At 37.5% G+C, this 13,427-nt stretch overlaps 2 protein-coding genes across 10 annotated transcripts in view; one reads left to right on the forward strand and one right to left on the reverse strand.

Moving 5' to 3' along the window:
• Window positions 1-5,167, reverse strand: part of ZNF654 (zinc finger protein 654) — a 102,143-nt gene extending 96,976 nt beyond the window's left edge. For 4 of the 8 annotated variants that reach the window (XM_032629793.1, XM_032629802.1, XM_032629801.1 and 1 more), the window contains exon 1: window positions 4,878-5,129. Coding sequence is in view for 2 of the 8 variants with exons in the window: in XM_032629802.1 (XP_032485693.1) it covers window positions 4,878-5,066 (189 nt within the window). In the remaining 6 variants the exon portion in view is untranslated. Of the gene's footprint in view, window positions 1-4,877 lie in introns of all 8 variants that reach the window. The other 4 variants (XM_032629797.1, XM_032629800.1, XM_032629798.1 and 1 more) reach the window with 4 other exon arrangements.
• Window positions 5,168-5,382: 215 nt separating this feature from the next.
• Window positions 5,383-12,284, forward strand: CGGBP1 (CGG triplet repeat binding protein 1). Of its 2 annotated transcripts, none has more exons than XM_032630719.1 (3): window positions 5,383-5,573; window positions 6,167-6,371; window positions 8,288-12,284. In XM_032630719.1, the coding sequence occupies exon 3, from the start codon at window positions 8,307-8,309 to the stop codon at window positions 8,808-8,810; it is 504 nt and encodes a 167-aa protein (XP_032486610.1). In that variant the 5' UTR covers window positions 5,383-5,573; window positions 6,167-6,371; window positions 8,288-8,306; the 3' UTR covers window positions 8,811-12,284. The 2 variants fall into 2 exon arrangements, with proteins under 2 accessions (XP_032486610.1, XP_032486611.1); XM_032630720.1 differs by having other exon boundaries at window positions 5,392-5,573; window positions 6,167-6,338.
• Window positions 12,285-13,427: the final 1,143 nt, after the last annotated feature.

The raw sequence follows: 13,427 nt of genomic DNA on the forward strand, positions 1-13,427 counted from the left end.
TAATAGAATCATAGACATGTGTCTATCAGGGAAAAAAATATAAAAACAAAAAAAACCCAAAAAAAACCCCAAATCCTAACATTCTTTTCAGATGAAAATAGCTAAAAGATGGAAATGGAAGTTACTGAGTAGAACTTAGGGCAAGATGTTTTTGGCTTACCCCAGAGACACCCTGTTCCTGCTACATGGAACTCAGATGTGATGGCTGGAACTTCAGCAATTATTTTGGGTCATGAGGCCAACTTGAGATAGGAAGATAAGGATGACTGATAAGAAAGAGTGAACGATGGAAAAATGATGATAAAGCTACCATATCATCTCTAAACTACCCATTCAAGACTTTTCATGTGAGAAATAAATGTGTACTATTGTTTGAGCTGTTAAGTCAGGTCTCTACTAGCAGCAAAATGCAATTCCTCATATTTAAGTTTTATATGACTCATTAAACCAAGTACATGTAAAACACATATAAAAAGTAATAGCAAATCAAAAAATAATTCCAATTAATTCCAAGACTAGTAAAAACATATTATTATACCCTAAGAAACTGCTCAAGAAACTATAAATATTATGTAAATTTTATACCAAGACTAAGAGATAAAACTTGTATTTTCCTAAAATAATTATATTTTAATTTCTCTAAAGTAAGAGGCATTAGCATGTATTCTATAAAATTATGAAGCAAACCCTTTTTCTGTTAGATTATCTCTTTATCTATTAAAGTGCCGGGTACTGAGTAGCTGCTTAAAATTATTTGAGGATCATTAAAGACTTTTTTTAAGACATAAAGTATCCACTATTATAGCAGGGTTTCTCAACTTTGGCACTATTGATATTTTGGACCAGACAATTCTTTGTTGTTAGGGCTGCCCTGTGCATTGCAGGGTGTTCAACAACATCTCTGGCCTCTACGCACTAGATGCCAGCAGCAACGCCCCAATTAAGACAATCAAAAATATCTCCCGACACTGCCCAATGTCCCCTACAGGAAATAAAATCTGAAAAAAAAATGTAGTTGTTTTTGCAAATCATTTAGTGCTTCATCGGGAACCTTTGGCTTTTCTAGTAAATAAAAGAATTTTAGAATTGTAACACTTCTAAATTCTCTCTAAAGTTGATTGTGGTATACAAACTCAAAGTGACCTACAGATTAGGTTATCTCTAATGTCCCTCTTAAACCTTCAGAGGATTTCACATGAAAGAAATATTAATAGCTTCTATCTATTTAAGCCTATCTATGTGCTAGGTATAGTACTGAGCACTTCATGTTCATTCTCTCTATACTCCTGACATCCTCGTGGGATGGCTACTTAACCCCACTGTAATAAAAAATAATTTTAAAATCTATTTTAGTCAACAAATCAAAGTGCTTCCAGAAATAATTATTTATCATTCATTACATTCACTCTGGCACTGAACTAAGAAGGTACCTTTACTTGCTTAATTTACAATTTATGATAAAAAATATTTCAATATATCTAGCAACAAAATTAAGTTGAATTACCACAAACTTCAGGAATTGGGGAAATGTTCACAGCCCCTAACAAGTCAGAGAAATAATAATTAACTGTTTCTTGGAATATTTTTTATACTGTGGCATAATGAAAGAACACTTTTTAAATTTTTCTTCCATGATTCCCTGAGTTCTTTCAGTAACCTTTTTTTTCTCCTTTGTACAACTTGACAAAGAAAAAAAAAATCACTTTATAATTATTTGAGGATTCATCTGTAATTTCAATCTGTTGTTCAGGAGAAATTGAAGGCTGGGTCCAAAATCCCAGCTTCTTCACCTGACAAATTAACTTCTTCAGGCCTCAATTTCAACTATGTAACTTGCATAACAAGACCTATCTGAAGGCCTTAAGAGTTAGTAGGTCCTCAATAAAAATTACATTCCTCTTCCTTTCATCCTGAAATTAAATATCAGCTAAGTGCCAATTCTATTTAAGTAATTGTTGAGAGTCCACTAATAAGAGCAAAGGGAGGATATGATGGGGCAGTTAGTCTAACATTATTCAATGTAACTGGAAATGAACACATTCAATCTCCCAAATCCATCATCTCAAAAATGCTGTAGCCTAAGCCCTTAGTTTGAGATTTTTAATTACTATGCTTGTATTGTTTCTCAAATAGAAAAGTATATCATCAAATACACTGAGTACATGCATAATTTTTCACTTATATTATCTATAAGTGAAATAGATAGCAGCAAAATGCAATTCCTTTTTACTTTTCCCTGTGGTAAAAGACACAGAACCATTTTTGAAACGAAGTGTTCCTTCCTCTCCCTTCACCCACACAGCTAACTGCCAAGAAATTTTGATTCATATTTCTCTCTAAAAGGAGGAAGATAAATTGGAGGCTTTCTTCTCAACTTCACAAGGCTCTGTGTATAATTCATATATTTAGTTAACTGTCACCAACCCAAGTGCATATTATCCATTTTATGAATTACTCACAATTAAGTCATTTACTAATGAAGGCAAGTTACCCTCAGCGAACATTAGGAAACCAAACGTTTAAAAAGAAACAATCTTTAGGAATTAGATTATATAATCTACTGCTTCCCTCACTGGCAAATAAAACAGAATTACTATACTAGAATTTTGTTAATCAGTCGGTAAAATTCAACTTAATACAGGTAATCTTTTATTCCATCTAAGTTTTAATACAAAAAAGGACTTTACAAAGCTCACCTACAAGGTGGAACCAGACAAGAACTCTAAGAAGAGATCGTTTGGTAATCTAGAGTATTATAAAATATGTTATAAGGGTTCAGGTAAAAGTTGGTAACATGAAAGTATATCAATGTAACATTCATAATTTAGCAATATAAAATAAAAGTTCATTAAGTTCTTCCTGTTTAGTTTTGCTTCCTTGGATATTTTACGAGGTAGTGGAGTTTTATAAAACAGTCAACTTCATTTGTTCTTAAAATAATCTACTGTCACTATTCGGACACTGCATTTCACAAACTAAATTTATTCATTTGTTCTTAAAGTTGATTTCAAGAAACAGAATAAGAGTAATTAAGAGTTCTCCAAAAATGTTCTGGCCCTCAAATTAAATTTCCCATTCTACAGAAAGTAAGGGTTATCTGTTCAGGTAAATTTACAAAGCTAAATGTAACCAAAGCCAAATTGCTCATTAATGATATACAAGCAAAATACAGAAAAAGATAAAAAGACTTTCTGCCTATGACTATATTAAAAAGAGCAACTGTAACCTAATTTTTCAGAAGTTTAAAACTCCTGTAGATACAAAGTCTACTGATAACATGGTTTCTAGATATAAAACATAGAAGACAAGCTCTGTAAAGACACTGAACCTCTAAATCCTGAATGCCAATACCAACAAAAAAATTTTTAATAAAGTCACTAAATAGAGAGCAATGTCAAAGAAAATTGACATACCCTTTACACCAAGACAATTTCCACTGTCAAACCAACTTATTTATTGGGGGAAGGGGGGATGAAATCAAAAAACAGTTTAAAGTACTAAAAACTTACCTGAATATGTCAACCCCAGCCTTTTTCTTTCAATACTTGGACATACATAAAATCAAATTTCAGCAAACATTATGCCCACTTCTGCTTAACTTTATTTCCTATTTGTTAACTGGAATGAAATTAATGGCTTACTTTAATTAATATGTAAAGGATCCAAACCCTTAAGGATCCAAACCCTTTACATATTCATTCCTTTAATTACTATCCCTATTTGACAGAAGAGGAAAGAAACTAAGGCACAAAGAGGTGAAGTAATTTGTTCAAGGTAACACAGCTAGAAGTAGTAGAGCCATGACTTGAACGCTATATAGCCAAGATAATAAACAAATAAAGGAATGGGGTGGAAAAGGAGCAGTTAAATTTTTTTTCCAAGAGTTTTCAAAGTAAGAGTGTTGTGAAAGAGAACAAAATGTTTAAACTATAAATATATGTAGATGTGAATGTAGATAACACAAATTTTACCCCTACACAAGTACTTTGGTGCTTTAATATTTGATTATGATCAAACATTCTGAACTACATCAAATTTTAGTGGCAGTCAACGAAGTAAATAATTTACTGTCACTTTTCAGACACTTTTCTTTTTTCTTAACAAGCTAAATAAAATACACTATAATTTAAAGGTAGGGGGTTGGTGGTGATGTAACTGGAGCAATAGTTTCAGGAAAGCTACTTTCTCTATTAGCAGTTAATTAGAAAAGAGCTTGCGTGTATCGGGGAAAAGGGTAAGAAAAGGAAAGATGACAATCCCACTGCCTTAACCCCACCTCCCAAAAAAGTAACTAAGTCACTGTGGGTCAGCGCCTAAACCAACTGGAGAACCGGCCCCGCGGGGTCTCGCGAAGAGATGACAGGAGACCCTAGCAGAGGGGGAGGGGTGGCGATGACAGAAGAGGGGGCGGTAAAGAGATGGCAAGCCTCCCATCTCCGGAAAAGGGGAGAATACGGGGGCAAGGGGCGGAGAAGGGAAGGCAGGAAATGTTGCCAGAGATTCCAAATGAGGTGACAAGAAACCGGGTAGGAAACACAAGAAAGGCGGGACCCTCGGGCAGAAAGGGGTCTGTTTGGGGCAGGGGAGGCTTGTCAGTACAGAGCTTTCCTGCCAGCTGGCCCTCCTCTCCAGCCCCTCCACCCCCGACAAACTCTCACTTTCTCAGCAACCCTAAACCTGCGCAGGTCATCCCCGTCCCGCTCCCCACCCCCCACCCCAAGCCGGATAGGTGGAGGGGGGAGCTTCACCCTCACGCTCCTTGTTGGGCTGGTGGCGCGAGCGCTGGACACAGCCCAAATTCGGGGACTGGAAGACCAGGAAAAGCAGGGAGGCCCAGGACCTGGCTGACAAGTCCCGGCGGCCGACGGGCGCCTCACCTGACAGAAGCGTCGGCAGTAATCCCGACTGCTGATCCCGACGCCGCCGCCACGGCAGCTACCGCCGCCAGCGCCGCCTCTGCCTTCGCCCGCAGCTCTAAGCCCGGGAGGGCCTGGCGGGGACTCCACAATGGCCACGAGCTCTTCTCCAAGGCGTTCGGCCTCTTGATCGCTCTCTTCCTCCGCCATGAGGCTCTCGCCGCCCAGCGCGTACCAGCCCCTGCACCCCCGCCGCTGTAGCTGCCTCGGCTAACCTCCTCCTCCTCCTCTAGTTCCCTCCCCCTTCCCTCCTCCCCAGCCGGACAGGGGCCTCTCGGCTGGCTCTACTTCCGGCTCCGCCCACCCACGCCCCCAGTTTTCATTGGAGAATTCTAGCTGCCAATCATGCACATATCCGCCCTTCCACTACTATTGGCCAAATCGGCCGTCTGTTTGATAGGTCCGCGGTCCGTTGGTCAATGTTGCTCGGCGGTTACTGGGTACCGCCTACGAGCTCTCCCATAGGCGGCGCAGGAGGACTGGGCTCGGCGGGGGACACGGCGGCCGCTGCGGGGCTCGATCGGGCGGCGGCGGTGGCGGTGGCGGCGGTGGCGACTGGTCCTCCTCCTTCACCCCATTGCACCTCCTTTTCTTCCTCTTCCTTTTCTTTCCGGCCGCGTATCGTCCATTTCCCCTCAAGGCGGCCCCGATCCTACGGTACCAAGGAGCTAGGGAGGCCGAGGGTGGGCCCGACCGTTGGTGCGGGCTTTGGGCCCGGGGCCTTCCGGCCCGAAGCGGGAGCCGGGGGCGGGGCCGGGGCGCTGTTGTCGGCGGTAGGACGAGGGAGGGGACGGGAAGCCTGACAGCGGTCGCCTCCGCCAGGCGCCTGCTGCCTCCTCCCTTGAGACTGCCGCCAACTCGGCTGTCGAGTTCCCGGGCCCACGGCCGGCAGCTGGGACTCGGCCCTGCCCAGCTAGCGGGCAGGGGCGGTGGGGCGCCGGCGTGCTGGGCTCCGCGCGGGAGGAGGGAGTCTAGACGCCGGGCGCGTCGCGAGCCCCGCCTTTCCCTCCTCCCGAACCCTGGGGCTTGGGCGCCCGGGGAGGTGCAGATCCGGGCGCACCACTGTGGAGGGACTGAGATGAGGAGAGTTGGAGTAAACGTTGGGATCCGAATTTGTGGTGTGGACTTAGGGTGATTTTAAGCACACCTGCGTGGTGGTTGTGGTGGACGTTCTTGTTCGTTTTTTCATCCACCCTTTTTCCTTCCCCCTCCCCCATTTTTTCTTTCCATTTGTTTTTCGTGTTTTACAGTAAAGGCATGACTTCCCAGCACCTCAGGGAAAATAGGGTGCAAGCCCAGAAACTATTTCCACACCACCACTTGTTGAAAAACTGATTTGAAGGCATCTCCGGGTTTGAACAAACTGAAAGTGCCAGGATTTCATGCGTCTTTGGTTTTGCTCTGGAGACCCTTCGCTTCTAGGTATCAAGACGAAAAAAACTGGAAACTAACCTGGTAAACATTTAAACTTGAAAACTTCTGTTGAGTTTTTTTTTTTATCTAGTAAATGATTTGCTTCTTTTGTTGGCCAGTTCCAGCTCTTAACTTTGTAACTTCCTCGTTTAAAATATCTTCACTTCTATGGAAAACACTTTCGTTCTTCGGTTCTGTAAACTGGAGCATCCTCTACTGGGTGGATATTTACCTCTGCAGTAACACAAATATACTTTAAAACTTAAAAGATTTTGGAATGTATAGGCCTTTCATATTAGCACAAGTGATTGCGCGTTTTATGCTTCAAAGAATAAGGAACATGTTAATTGTTTTAGAGTATGAAATCCAAAGACAGAAGACTTTTCACATAGAATGATTTAAGCATTACTGGGCACAAATATGTAATGTATTTCATAAATAGCTTAGAACCATTAATTATAATTGGGACTGACTTGCTATATGATTATAAAACATACCATTAACTTAAAGTACAAATATGTGTAATGGTAATTCACTGTTTAGTAAGCAGGAATTGTCTTACCTGCCATTGAAAACCTATAACCTAAATAGTATTTGACACGAGAGCCTTGCGTTAAACACATTTTTAATGGGGAAAAAAAAGAATTAAACCTATTAAAACTTAAACTTGATCATACTTCCCAAAATTTCTTTGGAATGTTGACTTCTTCTCTGAGGTTATGTCCACAGGTGTCTAATACATAAATTCTTTTGAGAGAGATTTCATGGTAACCAGCTATGAATTCTGTAGCATAGATTAACAGAATACTCCATTGTTTCTGATTACACTTAAAAAGTACAGTTCTTCAGAGCATACCTGGGAATTTTTCTCTAATGTATTTATACAGAACAGAATTCCATCTTGAATTCTATCAAATTCATTTCAATTTCTTATATCTAGGTTAATGTAAGAGCTTAATCCAATGGCATGGCCTCAGGGAACAAATGGTTATCACTTACAACTTCTCTTATCTCAAGTTTTCAGTGCCCATAACCTTACAATTTTGGCAATGATCACAAAAATTTGTTTTGGGGTTCAACTGAGAAATTATTAAGCTGCTTCTGAGTTAAATATTTGGAAAAATAGTGAAGATAATCACTTATTCCATATCAACAAATTGTGATTGAGCATCTGTCATGTACAAGATACTGTGTTCTTAGTTTTGGTCTAACTTAATAGTTAAATAAGTGAAATAAATATTAGCAAATGTAAATATTATTCTTTAATGAAAAAAAGTGTTAGATAAGGCACTTTGCATAGCTTGTCTATCACCTTTTGGAAAGGTATCTTAGTAGAGGTATATATGCATTAAAAAAAATGACTTACTTTGAGCTCTGTATTTTGACTTTAAAATTTAACATCATTGTTGCTACTTTTAATTGCATTTGGCCTGTGTTCTTTCTTGGTTTTTACTTTCTTTCTTCTCAGAACAATTTTGGAAATTATATTCAACTTCATATAGAATTATGCCAGTTTAGTGGCCCACCTGTTTGAACAAACTTTGTACACAGTTCCTTGCAGTTGTTTTCCTAAAATATGTTGCCCCAGAGCTGTGAAGGGAAAGAAGTTCTTTTAAACTTGAACACATATCTAAATTGGATGAGATTAATACCATAAATGTTGACCTGTAGTTAGGTTTTTCTAAAGGATAGTGACATCTGGGATAGTTTTTTCATACTTTGAATTTATTTGAATTTCATCAAAATCAAGGAATGGACCTAGTTGTTACTAGTAACTTGCTCTGGTTTTGCCTTCCCTTAACATATCACAGGTAAGTTAAGACTTACTAGACATACAGTCTATTAATTGGAATTAAGTTTTCTGAAGGCTTTAATCTTAAAATGTTTATACTTACCTTTTTATTATTCCTTCCCTCATGAAGTGTTGTTATAACACTCTGTTTCTCTTGTCTTGAAAGAACCCTATTCAAAGTCAGAATGGAAAGATTTGTAGTGACAGCACCACCTGCTCGAAACCGTTCTAAGACTGCTTTGTATGTGACTCCCCTGGATCGAGTCACTGAGTTTGGAGGTGAGCTGCACGAAGATGGAGGAAAACTCTTCTGCACTTCTTGCAATGTGGTTCTGAATCACGTTCGCAAGTCTGCCATTAGTGACCACCTCAAGTCAAAGACTCATACCAAGAGGAAGGCAGAATTTGAAGAGCAGAATGTGAGAAAGAAGCAGAGGCCTCTAACTGCATCGCTTCAGTGCAACAGTACTGCGCAAACAGAGAAAGTCAGTGTTATCCAGGACTTTGTGAAAATGTGCCTGGAAGCCAACATCCCACTTGAGAAAGCTGATCACCCAGCAGTCCGTGCTTTCCTGTCTCGCCATGTGAAGAATGGAGGCTCCATACCCAAGTCAGACCAACTGAGGAGAGCATATCTGCCTGATGGATATGAGAATGAGAATCAACTCCTTAACTCACAAGATTGTTGACAAGGAGGTTACCACCGTTGTGATCAAGATAAATAATGTGGAGTATTAAAGTTATGTGTTGATTGTGTGGTTCATTTTTATATTTATTTCATTTTAAATCATGTGATGCAGAATAGTTTTGCAATGTATATATAGTTGCAGGCAAAAAAAAAGAAAACATAAAAAAAAACCTCACTGCAAAACATATTGTTAATTTTAGTCACCAATGGTGTAAAGCAAAACTTAGGGTTTAGAGTGTGCTAGGATACCTGAAACCTGATGGTTATCTTTAAAATTGATGGTTTTTCTCCTGAAATGTTTGTGCATGGAAGAACTGCCCTGCTTTTTTACCCCATTGCCATGTATGATTATTCCTTGTGAGATTACCTAATTACTTGGATTGAAGACTAGCCTAGGAAATTGAAGCTGCTGCCAGGCAATACCACTCACAGTAAATTAAAGGAATTATTTCTGATTAGAGGATCCTCAAAAAGGAAGTTTCCCATCCTCAAAATGGTGGGAAACTATTCTTACATCTTCAGATTCCTAGCAGAAAATGATTGTTTATTTCAGACTATGCTTTACTTGTATATGAGGTAGTTAACTATCTTTCAGTTCCTCACTGTCTTTTTTCCTTTTTTTTTAAAGGCTTATTGTTGTATTTAGTAGCAGCTTCAAGTGACCAAAAGACTAAAATCTTTTAATGTCGGTGCCAAAAGCCACCGGGAATTTTGCAGTGACACGATTTTAGTCTCGTACTATAAACACAAATGTTCGAACCATAGCTTTCATTTCAAGCATCATCTTGAATTTGCAAACTTTTTTTTTATGTCATGGTGTTAAAAGACTTCAAGATTGGCATTTTAATTTATACAGGTAGACATTTTATGATTGAGTTTCCTGTTTTTACAGAGAATTAGTAATTACTTTTTGGCTGACAGATCAGATGATAAGGAAATTACTTTTTATGCATTAATTTTTCCACAGGATTTTATAAGAGTTTATTTAGATAGACTAGAAACAAGTTTACTTACTTTCAGTTTTATGTGCTTTGCCTCTGGTGGTATAAGGTTTTTAAACAGATGGTAAACCATTGTCTAAAAATACTGGCAAGGTTTTTGTAATGGAGATCTGGCAGTATCCTGCATAACTGTTTGGGTGAGGAAATAATCAATTCTGTTAAAGGTCAACCATGTTCAGGAAATGATCTCTATCTATCTGAATTCCACTATCCTGTAAGGTTATTAAAGTGGCTTAGCCCAGGTATGTCCTCTTTGTTGGATATCCAAATTATATTTTAAAAAAAATTAAAGAGCTGAAAACTTGGAGTAGAGCTTTAAAAGTCTTAAAGTCTTTGAAAACATTCAAGTTAAAAATCTTTATAAAGTATATTTCTATTACAAAGCACTGACAAAAGATGCCCTATGTGACTTAGAGGGAGTTATCTTTGAGGTCATTTTACCACAAGTCTTCATTAAAAAACAGCTAAAGGGAATAAGAAAAAGATTAGATATTAGGTTTTTCAGAATCGGCTTTCCATGTCTAAGGTTTTTTGGTGGACTTAAGTTCCTAGTATGAGGTGTCAAAGTGCCCATCTTATTTTAGATTTTATGTGGGCTTTTTGTTGTTTTCATTTTTAAATAAGTCTACCACCAAAAAAAAAAAAATCACTTGTCAAAATTTGAGCTACCAGTTTTTCTCATGTTCAGTTATGTTAAAGTAGCACAATTAATGCCCAGAATAGTGCTCTCATTTGTTAAGCACATGCAAGAGGAAACCAGTGGCAAAACCAAAATGTACTTTGCTTTTACTTCCTCTAGTAAAGGATTTGCAGGCAACCATGTTTAACTTGAATTATCTAAGATGGTACAAGATCTAAGAAACTCGGAAAATAATTGATTTTTATAGCAGTATTTTCAGAATACAAAGATAAGGTTAGATATACAATCATTCTAATTTTTTCAAGACTTTCATGTGATTCAGACTGCTCCCTATTGTTTTGACATTAATTTGCACTAACAGCAAACACATAGTGGCAGAACGGCTTTAAGTAGTCCTAAACAGTAAACTGGATGACGTTGTACTAGAAAAATACCAATAATTCACATTTGAGTTTCTAGCAGTTATTACTAATTTGATGATCATTTAGGTCCCTTATAGCTTAATGTATTTCTCCAGGCTCCTAACTTTTCGTATATCCAGTATATCTAGGGGCATAATCCGTCCTCCTGTTAGGATTATATCATGTCCTTAGAAGCGTTCTCCATCCTGTTGTAGAGGTTTAATGTGTTTCTTTACTGATTATGAAACTTTTCGTTCCCTGAAACTGGTTAACTTTACTTCATAGTTAAGGCAGAATGATTGTCTTAGCCGTCTCAAACTGGTACAAATCTGTGAAACCATGGTTAGCATACGTTGGGTAACAAATGGAGAATGTCTAAGAGGCATATGCTGCTGTGGAGGTGTGGACATGTGTACAGAGCTCTCAACTATATAGTGTTAGTGTGATGCTATACTATTGGGAAAAATAGCACATTTTTTCTATTTTATAAGTTGTATGCATAAACATAAGATTTGTAATGTTTCATTTATAAACTGCCTTCAACACATGCTTACCTGTTAATAGTGTTTTCTCAAAGTATGATAGTATGTCTTCCAGAATTTCACTATATGCTTACAGTAAATAGTTCCTAGCTTGTTGAAATGTTAAATTCCTTGTTGGTTTCTTTTGATTCTCTGGGGCATATAGCAAGCCTGAAAGACATTATAATCATTTCTTACAGGGTGGAAATTTAGAAAGATTGTGTATTGGAGCCTAAATAGTTATTTTATTCATTATCATCTTTGAGTAAGACTTTTTTTCTTTTTTTTTTTTTTTTTAAACAAATGTTACTTCCAGTTAATGCATTTGGCCCTACTGAATTTCAGGGACCAAAATACCTATACTTAAAAAGTTCTGCATCTTACAGTTGTAACCAATTAAGTATCAGCTTGGGATTGTTCTGAAGTCTTCATTGCTTAAAAACTATTGTAAGTAACAGTTGGCAAGATCTCTAAGCAGAAAGTTCCATGTTAAAATCTTTTGCCTGAAAGAATTTGTATGTAAATGTTAATGGAAAACACATTTAAACAAAATAAAACGTAAGGTGGCCCCAAACAAAAGCCACAAACAATTTGTCATTTGGTGCTTAGTCTTTGTAAGGGCTCTCTGTGGTTTGACTTGCCCCAGCTGCCTTTAAATGAGTACAGATCACCTTAAAACATGTTTATTAAATAGAAGATTCATTCTATAATTTAATTGAAAATCTTAGCCTAAAATAAGTTGCTTTGGCTTCTAGTCAGCACTGATTAAAATGTGAATAGTGAAGTGACTATCCTAAACCTGGTTTATCTCAATCCATACTACCATAGACTTTTGAGGTAAATACAGTTCTTATGTAGTGGTATTCTACTTGTATCCAGAATACTGTATTCATTAAAATTTTACTATGTTCATTTTTGTATTCCCTTCTTATTTTTTTTGCTCACGCATGTATCCTTAGTATAAATGTGTCGCTTTTAAAGTTTTGTCTCTGTGACTTTTAGAAATAAATTTCAAAAATTGTTTCAGAAGTTTTTGAAAGCATGTTTTGTTTTGTGGGTCAATAGCATATATTTCATAATTCCAACAGATTAATAAAACTTTACTTAGATTTATTTTTCTACTAGTTATATCTCTTTGTAAGATTATTAGTCCTTATGTCCAATGTAAAAGCATATATATTCTGTCAAACCAAATTTACATCATAGCTACAGATAGCCCCTTTCCCCTAAAATTATATAGGTAATATTTAAATAGGCTTAATCAGTGCTTTTAATTGGAAACATACTCTAACTTTCTACCTTTAGAAAGACTAATTATGGAAGACAAGGACCTAATTTGCATCTCGTAAGTTTTATCGGGTTTTCGAAATATTTGCTGTGCTCTTACCAGCACTGGGGATAAAATTCATAGAAGTGGAAAATAGTCTTTTATTAGTTTTACATAGTTTTGAGGACAGCTATTCCTCCTATTTACTTCTATTTGGAAAAAAATAATGAATTTATAAAGTAATTGACTTGTTTTTTCTGAAATCAAAATGGTAGAAAGGACCTTAAGAAATTAGTCAATATTTCTGTTTCCAGCTTAATATCTCCAAATCAACAGAGGCTTGTCTTCATTTTTCCTAAAGAATCTCATCATAACCTTTATTAAATGTAAACCAATTGAATGTGTGTGCCTTTGGGTCTCATAATAGTTCCTTTTTTTCTTTCTGTGTGTATACTGAGCTGTATTATGCACCTGTAATATGGTATCTCATGATGCAAAGCTGTTCCTGGGATCAGACTAGCTAACCTAGCCCAGTAAAGACTAAAACTAGGAAGCAGAGTAGGACTTAAACTTGTGATGTGATGCATTTGATATGTATGGCATGACTTCCATCTGATTACCCCTCTAATATGTTACTTGATTTCATTTGTTTTATATGCATACTATTTAGAATGAATGCTTAGATCTCTCTTGTTTAAATGTTGGAATCAAATAATTTAAAAGTCCATGGCCTCAAGTTCTTGGTTAAATTTGAATAATATGCAATCAACTAGTACTTACTGAGTTCT

Source organism: Phocoena sinus, chromosome 4 (assembly GCF_008692025.1).
Source record: "Phocoena sinus isolate mPhoSin1 chromosome 4, mPhoSin1.pri, whole genome shotgun sequence".
Taxonomy (NCBI): Eukaryota; Metazoa; Chordata; class Mammalia; order Artiodactyla; family Phocoenidae; genus Phocoena; species Phocoena sinus.

What these genes read in the sequence shown, in the direction of transcription:
- CGGBP1 (XM_032630719.1), top strand. Translation starts at nt 8,307, where the DNA reads ATGGAAAGATTTGTAGTGACAGCACCACCTGCTCGAAACCGTTCTAAG.